We start from the raw sequence: 16,057 nt of genomic DNA on the forward strand, positions 1-16,057 counted from the left end.
AGAGTACTGCTGTGCACTGTACTATCTAAACCCTGCTGCCTAGGGCTAATGATACAGACTCATTCCTTCCTCTATGCCTGTGTTAGTGCAGACAGATAATCTTTGCATTACAGATGCCTATCAAGTTAAAAGATATTATTAGAAGTGTCAAGTGATTTTTCTTATCAGTCACTCATAAGACACCAATATATTTTACAGATCTTCGCACTATACGACAAAGGCATGGCATTATATCCACTACTAAAGTATGGACATTGGAAAGTGGTAGACAATTCTGGCTTCAGAAGATTTCAGTCTGGTGGAGAAAGAGGTTAGTGGGACTACCTAAACAAGTAATATCGTACTTTATTCATTATGTATGTTGCAAAATTGTGTTTCTTGTTTGTTTTCTTTTTGTTGGAAGCCTATTGCTTTCCTATTTTTACTACTTTATGTATGTATCTTTTTTCACTGTGCATATTAATAATGATAGTCTTCACTTTTATATACTTTTTATTCTCTGTGTCTACAAATGAATCTGCTTCAGTCTCTCGTGGCATTTATCCCATAATAATATAGAGATTGAAGGATTATTGCATACTGACTTTTTTTTTTTCTCCAAACACATTTTCTAGCTCTCCTATACTGACATGCCAGAAAAAGATTAAATTCCTAAATATATTCATAAGGGACTCTGTTCCTGTAAATAGTTTCTAACACGTTCTTGCCTCTCCATGGTTATTTGATTCACACTCATTGACTATTACGAAGTGATGGCAGTCTTGCCTGCAATGTAAATCTCCGTTTGCCTGTATCCCTCTATATCATCATGGTGTTCTACCCTCAGCAGCTATGTAGTTAAACTTCTGCAGAGAGAGAGAGAGAGAGAGAGAGAGAGAGAGAGTTAATGGTTCAGATGCAGTTCTAGACTGTATAAAGGGGCACGTAGATAGGTAAATGAATCCTGGAGTAGAGGGGTTAACAGTTGATCTGGTCTGTTTTCCCATGGTGGGTAAAATAACATAGTACTGCTGGTGTGTACTGGATAATACGGAGGGAGGTGAGAAATAGCCAGGTAATCTGACACTTTCCAGGGTAATGTGGCAGCAGATTCCTTCTACAGAGTCCTGGTCTCTCTTGTTATCATGGCACCCAGGCACCTTGCTTGTAAATGTATATGCATGGACAGAACATTACTGTTTGCAATACAGACTGCTTTACTAGGAGTTAAACTGCTGGGGGCACCCGTGGATCTGTAAATCATGTCTTATGTTTCGCAGCTTGTTTCCTCTCCTCAAAATGGATTAGGCTGAAAAAAAAAAGAGGCAGTAGCACAATCTCAGCTCATCCTCAAGTTTGCAGATTTTGAGACAGTGGAAAACACAATGAGCCACATGTCTTGGTGCAAGTGCATGCCTCTCTGCAATACCGGAGAAAGGGAAGTGATTTATCCCACTATAAATGACTGATGCTGTCACTCAGCAAGAGGCTGGGCTTAAGAGAACCGTTTGGAAACACGCCTCCCCCCTCATTCCTTCTCTGACAGTCCTGCAGCTAACATCTATTCTGTGTGGGATAAGAATCTGCAGAGAGAAGTGGAAGCACCTACTTACTATAACACAGAGAAAGAGGTTGCAGTGAGAAGTAAAGAAGGAATATATCATTTTTCTTTTTACAAATAGGTGATACATTCCCTTTAACGGTGCAGAGGCACGTGTCACACGATCCTTCCTTTTATGGGTGATGTCCAACATTGCGAGGATTTAGGAATACAATGTAAAGGAAGACTTTTTCGACTCTCATCCTTAGACCTAAACAGAAGAGTGTCAGGCTGGAGACCTGGAGACAGCCTGAGAATGAAACGCAAGAAAATAGCAGTTGCAGCCGGGTTCTGCCTGACCTTTTTCCTTGGCACTCTGTTAAATTTACTGTGCGTGCCTGGGTTTGACCATAATCACCAGTTACAGGACAAGGGGACCCCTGAACCACTTGGTGCATCATGGCCAGGCAAGGGAGCCTCTCTGGACTTGTTGAGGCAACTCCAAGAAAGGTACCAGGAGGTGATCCGCTACAGAGAACACCAAGCCCCAGTCTCTGCCACGGAAAGGCTGCTGAGACCCTTAGAGAGGAGGCTCATGGACCTAGCCCAACAATCCTCATCTGAACACCACCAGAAGTGGGAAAGTCCAAAGAGATCCAGGTTTGATCAGGACATACTCTCTCAGTTACATCCCAGTTCAAAAATAGATTTGTCTCTACAGCCACCTTTGTTGGGTTGCCAGGACATTAGTAAAGGAACTGATGTACGTTATTTGGGTTCTGGTTATACAAAAGCTGTTTATAGATTGGTCTTGAATGACACTGTGTCAGTGGCACTGAAATCTGTTGATTTTGGAGGACACGACATACAGAATTGTGTTAAACATTATAGGACATTAGAAGACTGCTACCGATTGGCCTCTTTCAAGATTGTTAAAGAAATGATTTTACTGCAAAGACTTCAGCACCCAAACATCCTGCAGGTAAGCAGCATCCTGTAGCATTGACAATTGTTATTTTTATTCATTTCCTTCAGAAGAGGTGCATTGTGTACGTTATTCAGTCTTATCATCTAGATTGTAATAATTTTGTGTCTTTTTTTGGACAATGAAGCTGTTGCATTATCTGCAAATCGCTTGCAGTATCTTATAGCTGGTCCTTTTTCTTAATTGGGGCAATTATCTGCAGATTCTCAGCATTCCAAAAGCATAAAAGCTACATAAAAGAAATAATGCTTACGAAACACTTAAATCGTAAGCGGCCACTACAAATGTGTGCGTGCATTTCATAGTGGTCCTTTCACATTGCACTAAAAGTTCTCAAGATGTGCATCTGTCATTCACACACTGAGATGCTCTGCTTTCAATTCATTCCTGTGCAGAATCATCCCCTATCTCTAAACTAGGCTCTGCTTCCTGCAGAATCCCTGTAATCCCAGACAGCCTTGCTTGCAAGCAGAGTTTCCCCCCCCTGAATCTCGGGACACCAGAATTTCCTTTGCTGCTATGATATAAATCAACCTACATTTTACAGTTATGAATTTGGATTGCATTTTCCAGATGAGCTCTGCAGAGTTTGGGATATGAAACACATTATCTCTAGTGACTTATGTTTTCTGGAGACAAGTTTAAGAAATGCAAACAAACGTATACATCAAGCAGCTCAACTTTGAGATATATGTTAAGAGAAAAATAGAATCTTCTCGGTTAAATTAAACTATGCCACAATGTAGTAGTGGCCAGAACAGAATGGGATTTTCACATGGCCTAACTTTACCATGTTTATTTACTTAGAGGGTAAATAGTTGCACGTTCCTTTATGAATTATTTTTTTTTAAACCCTCTTTAGGAAGCCATTTCTGGTGCAGGATCTTTACCCCCAGAACCGTAACAAGAAGCCAATCCTAGAGGCTTATTATATGCACTGAGAATTTTGTGTCTCAGCTCATTTACTCAAAGCAGGAAAAGTGTAAATCAGCCTCAGTCTTTCAAGAGGGAAAACAAGGCTATCTGTGTGCCCAGACAACACCAATCCGTATAATCTTTAGCACTATTGATAATTATAAAAATATTGTGTGGAACAGTTTCTCTAGCCTGAAACAAGTGTTTCATTGTTAATTTAGTCTTGCAGAATAGGTCTGACAATGTTTTAATCAGAAATCACATTAGATTATTTTCAATGCACATTTTGCATACATTTCATATTTCATCGTATACTCAAATGCCCTGAAGCCTAGGGCAGCTGTTGTAGTTTATCTACTATAATGCTGACATATTTATGTGTAAATACTGTTACATGCTGATGACAGAATGGCAGAAGTGCGATTTTCCCCTAGTCATTTACTAAAGATATTTGCTGGCCTTATGTGCTAAAGGGTTATTAAGTGATTTTTGTTTTACCTGAAGTGTAGCTGATCTATATGTAGCGTGTTTGTGGTGAGTGTATAGTCTGCATAATCTATGCAGTCTGTTTAGCTGTGATGATACTCTAGTTTATATTTACTGTAGCCTAGTTGTTTAGTGAGATTAGTCATAGACTTGTGTCATTTTAGGTACATACCTGTTTGTATTGGGGTGTTACTGTAATTCTCCTAATCTATACATAACGCAGTTGTATTGTGATAATACTAAATAATAGAGGATTATCAGACTACAACCAGGCTATGTATAGATATACATACTGTAGCCTGGTTGCATTGTGATAATACTCTAGATAATCTATACATAGCCTGCTTGCATTGTGATTATACTCTAGTTTAGATAATGTATACATAGCCTGCTTGCATTGTGATAGTACCAAGTATAGATAATCTATACATAGCCAGGTTGTATTGTATAATACTCTAGATAACCCTAAACATTAGTTGGTTGTTTTAGTTGTTTTATATAATACTCTATATTATCTATACATAGCCTGGTTGTATTGCGGTAATTCTCTAGTTTAGATAATCTATAAATAGCCAGGTTGTATTGTGTAATATTCTTAATGATGTAAACATAAAATGTTTGTTTTATATAATACTCTGTATTATCTATACATAGCCTGGTTGTATTGTGGTAATACTTGAGTTTAGATACTCTACATAACTTACTATATATATATATATATATATATATATATATATATATATATATTATAGCCTGGCTGTATTCCGATAATACTTTTGATAATTTAAACATACAATAACCTGTTAATCTTTGTTTAGCATTAACCACAACAAATGTAATTCAGTTGTCTCAGAGGGAGATCAGATGTGCTATCAGCCTTCTAAGGACCAAAGACTGACATGATACATTATATGATTATGATATTGATTAATTACCATTCATTATCATTAACACTGTCCGACCTAGTCATTAAGACGGCCACAATGATCTCTGCCTGTTTGACTCCATATGACAACATATATATATATATGTATATATATATACATATATATATATATATATATATATATATATATAGAGAGAGAGAGGTTTATGAATCATAAATAGACACAGCAAGTTTATAGGTATAGTTGACAATATATGTTACAGTATGTGTTGTATATTCAGTGTCTGAAAAATCTCATAGTCCTTAGTCTTTTATGTTGCATCTGTAATATCTTTGGGTACCACCTATACCTTTAATCTTTTGATAATCAAATTTTTTTATTGCTACTTAATAATGTATGCATGTATGTATTTTAGTTATTATTTAAAAGCCTTGTATTTGTCCTTAAGACTGAGATGTCGGGGGCTCTACAAGTATATTAAATGTGACAAAGAGATTTGATCTCAGTTCAGGTTGATAACAGCATACAGCAGATTGTAATGATTTAGATACAATGAAGGTTTCCATCCAGGCAAGCAAAGAATAACATTATATCAGAGCATATTACTACCATCTAGGATCGTCAAACAGGCTTGTTAATATGTCATTGGTGAGAGGCACCAACACACTAACAGGAAACAGACAGATATACAGGCTTTCATGATAGTTATCTCCAGTCCAGCACTGAAAAACATGACTTAGCAGAAGCAATACATTTAATCTTCTATGGCTGCAGTCTTGCTCCCAGCCAATGGATGAAGAAGAGGTTCATTAGAAACAGATTATGGTTCATGCACTCAGTACACAGAAATTATGTCATCAATTAGCAGTCGCAAATCACAACTTGTCTCCATGCACAGGTGATGTGGCTGCAAGAGACACTTATCAAAGGAAACATTTGCAAACACAGAGCCTAGAAATAAGACTTGGAATAAATTAGTATTTTCAGCAAATTTCTGTCTGTTAGTGGGCTTCAGTTATAGAAAACATATATTTTTTACATTCCTCCCCGTACCGAAAGTGAGAGCTCTCACTAATATAATGTTCCCTCTAAAACTTTTATACTCAATTTTATATCTTACTTCATCATTTTATTAAGACTAAAAATAAGCCATAACGATGACATGTCTCATAATACCCCCATTGCTTGTAGAGTGCATGCTGTTCAAACAATTACTTTTTAAAGCCTTGTTTACAAATGCATTTGGCAAGTGGATCGCTAAACAAGATAACTTACCAGGCGCTACTTCAGGCTTTTTTTCTAATCAGCTGTTAATAAGGTGGCGGTAGTCACTCTCTAATGCAGTCGTTTCCAAACTTTTTTGAATCACGGCGCCCGAGAATATCAGAATTTTTTTCACGGCACCCGTTGGCCAAAAATTTCTTATTGAGAAATTTAGAAAGAAATATTACATTAAGTAGATCGCGTTTATATGTCATTCTTAGGGTCAGTTGTGTGGTGAGGGACAAGATTTGCTTCTGTTTGGCCACATGTTTTATGACTGGCAGCCACCAGCACTGGTTTTGCCTATTATATTGACCATGAATAATTTGAATTGGTCCTGGACCACCAACCCAGGGCACCCCTGCAAGTGTCCAGAGGCACCCCAGGGAGCCACCGCACACAGTTTGGGAACCTCTGCTCTAATGGATAAAATACATGTATACAGTAGATATAACAGGGCTAAATCTATTCATTTAAATTACCATACTTAATAAAACTACCTTTTATATGCGATAACATTTTATCTATGTTTGAATAGATTTAGCGCAGGTATTTCTACTTTGTAAATGTATTTTATCCATTGGAGAGAAATATATATATATATAATGTGTTGCTGCGAGAAGCGGCACTCGGAGGACTTCTCATAAAGAAACACACTGCACAACCACACATACAGTACTGACGTTTCGGAAATTTACTTCCTTCTTCAGAGTACTCTGAAGAAGGAAGTACATTTCCGAAACGTCAGTACTGTACTTGTTGTTGTGCAGTGTGTTTCTTTATGAGAAGTCCTCTGAGTGCCGCCTCTCGCAGCAACACATTGTTTATTCCTTTTGGATGGCATCGGGGCTGTGTACATTATTTATATAGAGTGCCGGGCTTGCATAACATTTGTGTGTGTATGTATATATATATATATATATATATATATATATATATACCAAGCAAAGGCGGCACTCAGGACGACTTGTAAAAATCACACGGACCCCAGCATCAAGATCAACGTTTCAATCTTATTAACAGATTTTCGTCAGGATGAATCTGTTAATAAGATTGAAACGTTGATCTTGATGCTGGGGTCCGTGTGATTTTTACAAGTCGTCCTGAGTGCCGCCTTTGCTTGGTATGTTTGGTGATCGACCGTTTGTGGCCTAATACACCTGGAAGGCACCGGATGCAAGTTACCTGCTTTGGTACAGAGGGGAGTGCCGGCTTCACATTTTGCTATATATATATATATATATATGTGATTTTTTAATTTGGTGTATTGCACTTATTCGTACAAAGATAAAGCCCAATCAACAGAACATAAACACCAAATATCTTACATTAATCACTTCAATATGTTTAACTGTGTTATATCACTTTTCATTTTATTATGTTATAATTGAATAATGTGATCAATATATATTATTATTACATATTAATTCTGTAGTTTTTATAAGTGGTCATATATCATTATGACCAACACTAATGACTCTTCATATGGTTTACCAAGTGTTTGCATTTTGTTTAGTCTGATGTCTGGGCCTTTAAACTTTCATTCACTGAGACGATTCACCCTAATTTGAATCATTTATGGGTTTTACTTCAAAAATATGTAAAATAGAAGCCTTAGCATTAAATAAATTTGAGCTACATTTTCAAAACTTCAGAGGAATAGATGTCTCATTGTACATTTGGCCGTAGAATTGCGCACTCTGATGGAATTTGGAATAAAATGCTCTGGCCAGACTTCCCCCTGTCAAAATCTTCCACCCAGAACTTTCAGTCCTACCCTTCCACATAGCAGAATTAATTGACACCATCCTTGACCTAAGTATATTTATAGACTATTGATAAATATGGGATACAGAATTCATGAATACAGTGCGGGATGGTCAAGCAACTGTGGAACTGTATCACTATCATTCTAGCCTATGAAATCGGCTTGTGTAAAACTCTGTCGAAATTTTGCTTATCTCTAATCTGTAGGAAACTTGCATTTCTCCCTGTGAAGAAACCATTAACCTTTTGGGAACCATTGGTAGTAGATGATATGTCTTCACAGGACTCCCTGCAAATCTGTGTTGTGTATGAATTTTTGGAATACCACCAAGTGTATACGTGTCCATTTGAGGGAGGTAATGAAACTACCATTTGTGCTGGTGAATAAAGGGTTACAAAAGTTACTTTTTTATATTTACAATGTTAGACTGATAGCTATGTAACAGGTCTGAACATTTACTTTGTGAAAACTTTGTATGACTGGTTACTTTGTGCATACGACTTATTTCATAGTGTAGTGTAGAAAGCGGTAAATTTAAGATTTACTGTTTTTGACACCGCAGAATGTTGTGTCCATCCATTTCATTAAAATATGATGGATTAGAATTGATTAGCATGTAATCTGCTTCACTTCTTCCCAGTGATATAAGTACAGGTAACACCTGTAAATCTGGACTTATGACACGTCTACAGTACATGGGTTTTGTGGTCTGCAGAGGCAATGAGAAATCTTCTGGCAGATTTGTTTGTAATTAGTTTTCAGATGAAAGGCTAAATACCTTCAGACCCATTTTGCTGGCTTCTTTGTCCATTTTAGCTATAGCATTTGCAGCATTTAGGCATAGATGCCTTTTCTTAAATTCCTTTGTAAATGGTTATTGTGATGGGCAGGTGCACTCCCATTAAAATGGAAATGTATTTGGTCTGGAGGGTTGTTCATTAAAGCAGATTCAATAATGAGGGGTATTTGGAAAGATAAGGATTTGGGTCACTGATTTACTTAACACAAGGTTTAGCAGTGCACTAATTGCCTCCCAGTTGCTATGTATCAAATAGTCTTGATGGTTGCCTCTGCCGGAGAGAACTTTTGTTTCTCAACTTGAAAGTTAACCGGTCGTTTCCATTCTCATGTTTCTAGTAAGAAAAAACTGAAGAAAAAAAGATTGAAAAAGAACCTCTTTGTCTTTTCTCTCATAGCTGACTGACCTATAACCTATCCAAAGCTGTACCATTTATTCGTATAATAGACAGTATACAGTATATACTGTATACATGCATTGATGCTTTGAAATACACATAACTTGCATGATCTCTCTGCCCCTTATTCATAATTGGAAAGTGTATAATTGACTTTTAGCAATTATGTTTGTAGAGATAAAGGACTAGCTAATCAGCTTCTGCCTTACATTTTACAGGCTGCGAGTTGAAAAATTACAGTTAGTAGCTGATTGGTTGGTACTTGTCTCTCACAATTTTAACTATCTTCAAGCTTCAAATAAATAACCCCCTAAATCTTAAATAGAGCGAGAAAAAAGCTCCTAAATTAAAACTGTTTGCAGGACAAATAAAATCAAGTACTAAAAATTAAATTATTGGGGGCCCCTTTGTTTATGATAAAGCCTTGCCCACGATTTACCCATTTCTGGACTAAAAATTAAAACGAAAGTTGATTTTAATTACATCTTAATTACTTAAATTATATATATATATATATATATAGTAGATATTTATACAAAATAATTGTAAATAATGTAATTATGTATCTTTAATGACCTAATGTTGAATAAAAATTGGGGAGACTCGAAGTCCTGATGGCTGAGCTAATGTTTTTGTCCATGATCTGAACAATCCAAGTGTTTCATATGTCCATAACCGTTGCAATATAGAAATATATGATCCAATAAGAAAAAAGAACACATTGAGAATTATTTAATACATACAGTATGCTACTATGGGGTAGCCTATATGGGACCATATACAGTATTTAGAGACTAAGTTCAAGTGACAGATGTTTTTGCAGATAAATAATACAACACGTTTTATATTTATACATCTGTTACATCTCTTTTTGACTTTTATAAATCTTCTGTTAAAGACCGGGGATGGCCCATAGACTGGACAGCTGTACTGTGCACTAGATATGGATCACACATACAGTTGATTTACGAGGCTTATTACACTGTATGAGCTGTGGTGCTCTGCAGAGTAAATCTTCTACTCATTGACGTGTTGTGTCTGGGAGAGAATCCCCTTAAACATTTCCAACGATAAGTAACGTTACCATTTTTAGAGTAAAGAAAAAAAAAATCACTGTGGTATTTAGTACTGTATTTAAGCTGAAATCATACTAATAGGCCATTTAAACAGTAGCAAAGAAAATCAGAAACAGACACAGTTTTTCATGAGTATAAATGGAACCCTCTGTGCTGTATTATAAATGTTACATCCGAGAATAAAGACTGTGTTTGTCAAGAGACATCAAAGAGTAGATAGCACCTAAAATGACGCAATTTGCTAACGTAATGTGGGTGCATATTATTATTTATAATCTTTTAACGCATGGTTAACAATGTACAATACATATCACTGGACAGGGGTCCATTGATGTTTCTGTAAATTATATTTATGGAAATGTTCTAACATCAGAAGGTCAGAATGCCATGATAATAATTCCTGACGTGTGTCACAGTTGGTTTATTGTACACTGGGAGTTATTGCTGTGGATCATGTAGCCATTTGTTTGCATCCATATTCCGCCATCTTTTCTGAGCACCTAACTGACCTGGGAAGCTGTTGAGCTTCTTGTTTGGCGCCAGAATTACTGACAAACCTAGAATAATTTCTGCCACTGCAAAGAGAGTAACAAACACACAGTGTCTGGGAGATTTCCAATATTTGGGGTGCTTTCCTGGATTCCCAGACTGGGGCTTGATGAAGTTATATACTGTTCATTTTCATTGTAGACCTGCCTGCCACTGCTGCCCAATGGCACACATCGCTGTATAGATTATCAGGGTGGATTGAGCATCAGGTACTCCCCTCTGCTGTGATCCCCTAAATGGGTCACGTGCGATATCATATCCTAATTTATAGTAAGCAACCTTAGCTGTAAATTTAAAGGGACATTCAAATTCAATACAAAACCACGCATGTATGAAATACAAATGGACCGTTAATCTAGTAGTCACGACTACAGAAGACCTGGTGGCTTGGAAAGACACTGCATAGTAAATTTAGTACTTAGTATACCCTGTGAATCTCTGCTGGGTTTTGTAGTTCAACAATGTAAATTTTCAAAACAGTTTTTGTAAATTTAAAACACATAGTTTTGTGTTAAAAATGATCATGAAAGGAAAAACAAAATCACACCTATAACTCCCTTATTTACAGCAATACAAAATTATATTGCCTATTTTCTTGCTTACTGGGGTTATTTTCATAATTATGAATATTTTCTCTTCAAAATGATGTCACAAAGCCAAGTAATTGTCTTCTCTTACTGCGCTGTGCCCGGTCTTTTTGATGGGAGGCAAAAAATATAATATAGTTATAATATACATATGAATTTATGTCACTAGGATATCACTATGTCAAGTAATTGTCTTCTCTCACTGCATCATGTCTGGTGTTTTTTGATGGGAGACAAAAAAAGAAATATAATATAGTTATAATATAGCTATGAATGATGTCATTATGATGTCACTATGTCAAGTAATTTTCTTCTCTCACTGCATCATTCTGGGACTTTTTTTGATGGGAGGCAAAAAAAAAAAAATAATATACGAAAAATAATATACGTATTGTCAAAGTCAGAAAAATGTCTTAGTGCACACTGCCATATTTGCACCGCACACTGGTCCGTGCTGCGCATGCGTACGCTCTCCCGTGGAAGCGCATACCCGCAATAGCGTGCACTCGCACGCGCAGTATGCGCATTTACGGTAGAGTTTATGTGATCGTAGCGTGCGACTCATTCGTTACAAAAGTTCACAATTAATGTAGTTTATAGATCATGTTCCCCTCAATAGTTTCTGTAAGTTTGGTTTAGATAGAATGTCCCTGAGCGGAGGAATCCCTCTTTGTATTGCACGAAGGGTCTAACAGGAGTCATACAGCAGTGTTTGATACCCATCGGAAGAGTATTTAATTAGCAATATTCCGGTGTTGGTTTGGAGCGTATTAATCGCTCGTGCGAATAGTTATGGACATAAGAAGTTTATGTCCATTTCTATGATTTGCACATACTCAGGTATGCGGCGGGAAACCCAGTTCCCCACCCACCTGAGCTGTTGGAAATCAGCACAGCCCACCTGTATGAATCAACCTATGACCTTTGGTTACAGTACAGGGCCGAATTCCTGTGTCCAATAAACTGTAGGATTGTAGGGACTAGGAGATTGCATTGTGTGTGGGGCATAAATAGGCAGACCGACCACATCCAGCTCACTCTCTCATCAACGGTTATCTGCTGATAATCGGGAGCTGGATATCGAGGCGCAGGCGATCATACCCTTTGTGCGTAAGTTCTCTCCGTAATCATTGTCTTTCTGTGAGCCAATATCTCTCTTTCTCTCTCTATCTCTCCTCTCCTCTTTTTCTCTTAAATACTTCGTAGTATTATTGTATTGTATTGTGTTAGACCAGGATAGCATTGTAGTTTATCCCTTAGTTAGGTGTTTGGTTAGGAAGTCTTTGTTATATTGTAGTGTATCATTTGTACTGTGTTACTCTTTTACAAGTATACTAGATATAATACAGATTATAGGCTTTGGAACCCTAAACCAGTATCAGTGTATTTACTATAGTGTTAAGTGTTCACTTGAGCGTCGGTGACGCTCAAACAGCTTTGTAGATAGTCAGGTTACACAAGGTTGCATTTACACCCTGTACTCACATTAAGGTATTCTGTGTGTTTCATCGGTATAAGGTTTAATATCAAGGTATAGTGTTGTGAGCGTCTGCACCGCTAGTGACCTCCTCGTGGTCTCTAACGTATGCTACGTTACAGCGAATCTTTCCCCTAGACATAACCAATAACGTGTCCTGTGATCACTGGGCCGTGAGCGAACGTGACGCTTGAGCGTCTCGCCTACGGCTGAGCGATCGTTACGCAAATAGCGTATCATTACGGTATTTCTTAAGTAAGCAGCGTACAGTGTTCTTAGCTTCATAAGGGTTATTTATACGACAAAGGAATTTAGCATTGTCAATTGCGGACTCGTCCGGTCCTTTTCACATCTGCACTAGGTAGATCAGCAGACATTATCCCTCCAGCAAAGGGTGGGAGGTTGTCTCACAGTGCTGACGGGATAAGCGTCTGCTTCGCTTGGGTAAAGAGTGCTGAAGGAATCCGGTAACCGGAAGTAAGAACAAAACGCTTGTGTCTTTTAAAACTGTTTATTTTTCTTTTGTCTTGCGTACGCACGCATATATCTGCATTTCTATTTCATTTTTTCGTATATCACTATTCCTGTTTGCCAAATTTTATAGTTGATAGAAAGGGCTAAAAGGAGATTTGCTGTTATTTAATAGTAGAGGTAATAGTTAAAGTATAGAACAAACACACGGTTTGTCTGAGATACAAGGCAGTCAGTGTGGATTGCGGTAGATGATCAGGGATCATTTACATTGATAAAAGTATATATATTGTGTTACGGTGGATCCTTTGCATTGCGTACACGTGTCGCTAACAAAGACTAGCGTACGCAATCCAAAAGGCAGACGCACGCAGCGTACACTACGCAACGTAGCGTCTGGTTACGCCCACGTAGCTCAAGTTGTGATAAAGTGGATTTTAGCGCAAAGGCGATAAGTAACGCACAGCGGTAGATAACGCGACGCGGTAAATAACGCAAATATATTTTTGGGAAAACTGAAATTTAGTTTAACAGATCCTGCTCCTAATTGGTAACACTTTTGGCCTGAAGACAATTTCTGCGCAGAAATAGATATAGAAACAAAAGTGTACATGTGTTGAGTGAGTGTGTTTTGTATACAAAAGTTTATACAATTTTAAAGGTGGAACCAAAAGGAAAGTCGGGTACTCGTTAAGGAACATACGTGTAAGTGACATATACGGTGGCCAGGGAGGCATCCCTGGTTAAAATAATATTTGAGCATTAGAGTATAGCGGACCATAAGGTATCAAGACCAGGAGGTCATAAGGTAAACAGACCAGGAGGTCATAAGGTAAACAGACCAGGAGGTCGTAAGGTAACAGGTAAATAGACAAAAAGGTCCGCTATAAAAGTCCAGTGGCACAACGCCTGGGGTGTTGGTGCAGAACCCATATAGGCCATACAAGCTCTGGTTGAAGGAATCGCAGCCGGAAACATCGATTCCATTGATCTTTCAGTACATGACAAGTAGTGCTCGTATACTGAACGATTGGACCGCACGTAATTGTGTGCAGTAGTTAGTAACCTGACCTAATACCATTAGAGTAAACTGGTCACAAACGCTATTTGTACATTCTGACGTGATTTGTGTAATTTTTTATTTTTGGAAGGGAAGTTCGCTGGTCACTCAGGAACTATCCAACAACCGATACTTGCTGGGGACTGGTAGGTCCAGCACGCCCCAGTAAGTAAAGGTTTACAGGGGCCCTGGGTTGGGTACCACAGCTCTGGTTACAGTGATTGCGGCACAGGCCAACGTGGGCGAGAAGTAAGTGGGGTACTTGATAAACCACCACCGCCGGCCTGCCCAAGGACATCTTGGTTTGTTTGTAAGGGTTCGCTGAAAACCTTGAGATAAAAGATCCAAGGAGGAATAAGCAACGCCTACAGATTATGGGGGCCATTTGTTCCGGTAGGGGGCGATCAACCCAGGTTCAGGTTGATTCGGAGGACCGACCAGTTGGGTCGGCAAGATACATTATGTGTGAAAAATACGGTAGTCACACAGAGGTTTTATGTGATGAATGGCAAAGAATGACTGTACAAGACAGGGACAAGTTCCCAAGAATAGGTAGCTTCAGTCCAGAGGTGTTACAAAATTTAAGGAGGAGGATAAGTCTCGTTGAACTAACGAAGAGACAAAATAAACATTATGAATATTTACAGTTATGGCAACAGGAAAGTGAATTACAAAGAGAGTCTATTGACTTTTCTGACTCTTATCTTGAGAGGAGAGACATGGCATCGGGAGAGGAGTTGATTGCGGAGAGAAAAGCACAAGGGTGGAACAATAAAAACGCTCTTAGCAACTGTAATATAGATTATAAGAATAAGTGTAATAAATGTAACAATGATTATTGTAATACTGTTGAATGTACAACTATTAACCTGTGCCAGTTGCACCCCATGTCAAACCTCCCTCAGGAATACAAACAAGACAGTGAGCCCAGAACGATGTCAGCACCTCTTCCAACAACCATCACAGAAGCCATCCAGGTGGACACGACCAAATGGGTAAAGGCAATAATCGAACCCCCTAACGGAGGGTCAGGTGAGGTCGTGTCCACAGGTACGTACAATGTTTCATATCACGCACAAACAGATGTACCCCATATTGTAAGGCCAACACAAGATGATGGAACTGAGCTCAATCTGGCCAGGGTGATCTCAGTCCCCAATGGGAAGACTGACGATCAGGGAATCATTCCCGTCAAGGACAGTGCAATGCGCTGTCTCTTGTCCCGGACCGAATTGAGATCAATTGTGTCTGAATTTCCTGATCCTAGGAAAAATCTAGCCAAATGTCAAAGGTTTATAAAAGAACTAGGAAACGCCACAGAACCCACCAACAAAGAGTGGCGGACAGTGCTGAGGGCATGTTTGCCCTCCAGGGTTGACCCTGAAAAGTTCATTGCTGATTGTAAATTAAACACAGAGGTACCTAGTACGGAGGAACACAATCAGGAATGTATTAGGCAGATTAACCGACAGTTAGGAATATATTTCCCAGCTGCTGTCAAGTGGAATGAAATTTTCTCCATAAGACAAAACGAAAGGGAAAATGTTTCTAATTATTTCAATCGAGCACTGCAAATAATGGCTGGAAACACTGGGATCACGGACATCAAGACAAATGCACAACATAGAAGAATAGCGGTTAAGGTATTAATGAATGGTTTAAAAGATGAATTAAAAACAAGGGTACAGACCACCAACCCAAACTGGAGAGATATCTCGGTGACTGCACTAAGAGAGGCCGTCATCAATCAGGATCAGAATATCACCAGATACAGAGGGTCACAAAGAGATAAGTTAATGGCAGCAAAAATACAGGCCC

The 16,057-nt window shown here is 38.3% G+C and overlaps 1 protein-coding gene across 1 annotated transcript in view; it reads left to right on the forward strand.

Moving 5' to 3' along the window:
* Positions 1 to 1,358: 1,358 nt before the first annotated feature.
* The window catches only part of PKDCC (protein kinase domain containing, cytoplasmic), a 72,366-nt gene continuing 57,667 nt past the window's right edge, over positions 1,359 to 16,057 (forward strand). The window contains exon 1 of the mRNA XM_063918315.1: positions 1,359 to 2,501. Coding sequence (XP_063774385.1) covers positions 1,716 to 2,501 — 786 coding nt within the window. The 5' untranslated portion in view covers positions 1,359 to 1,715. The remainder of the gene's footprint in view (positions 2,502 to 16,057) is intronic.

This window comes from Pseudophryne corroboree, chromosome 4 (assembly GCF_028390025.1).
Source record: "Pseudophryne corroboree isolate aPseCor3 chromosome 4, aPseCor3.hap2, whole genome shotgun sequence".
In the NCBI taxonomy this organism is placed as follows: Eukaryota; Metazoa; Chordata; class Amphibia; order Anura; family Myobatrachidae; genus Pseudophryne; species Pseudophryne corroboree.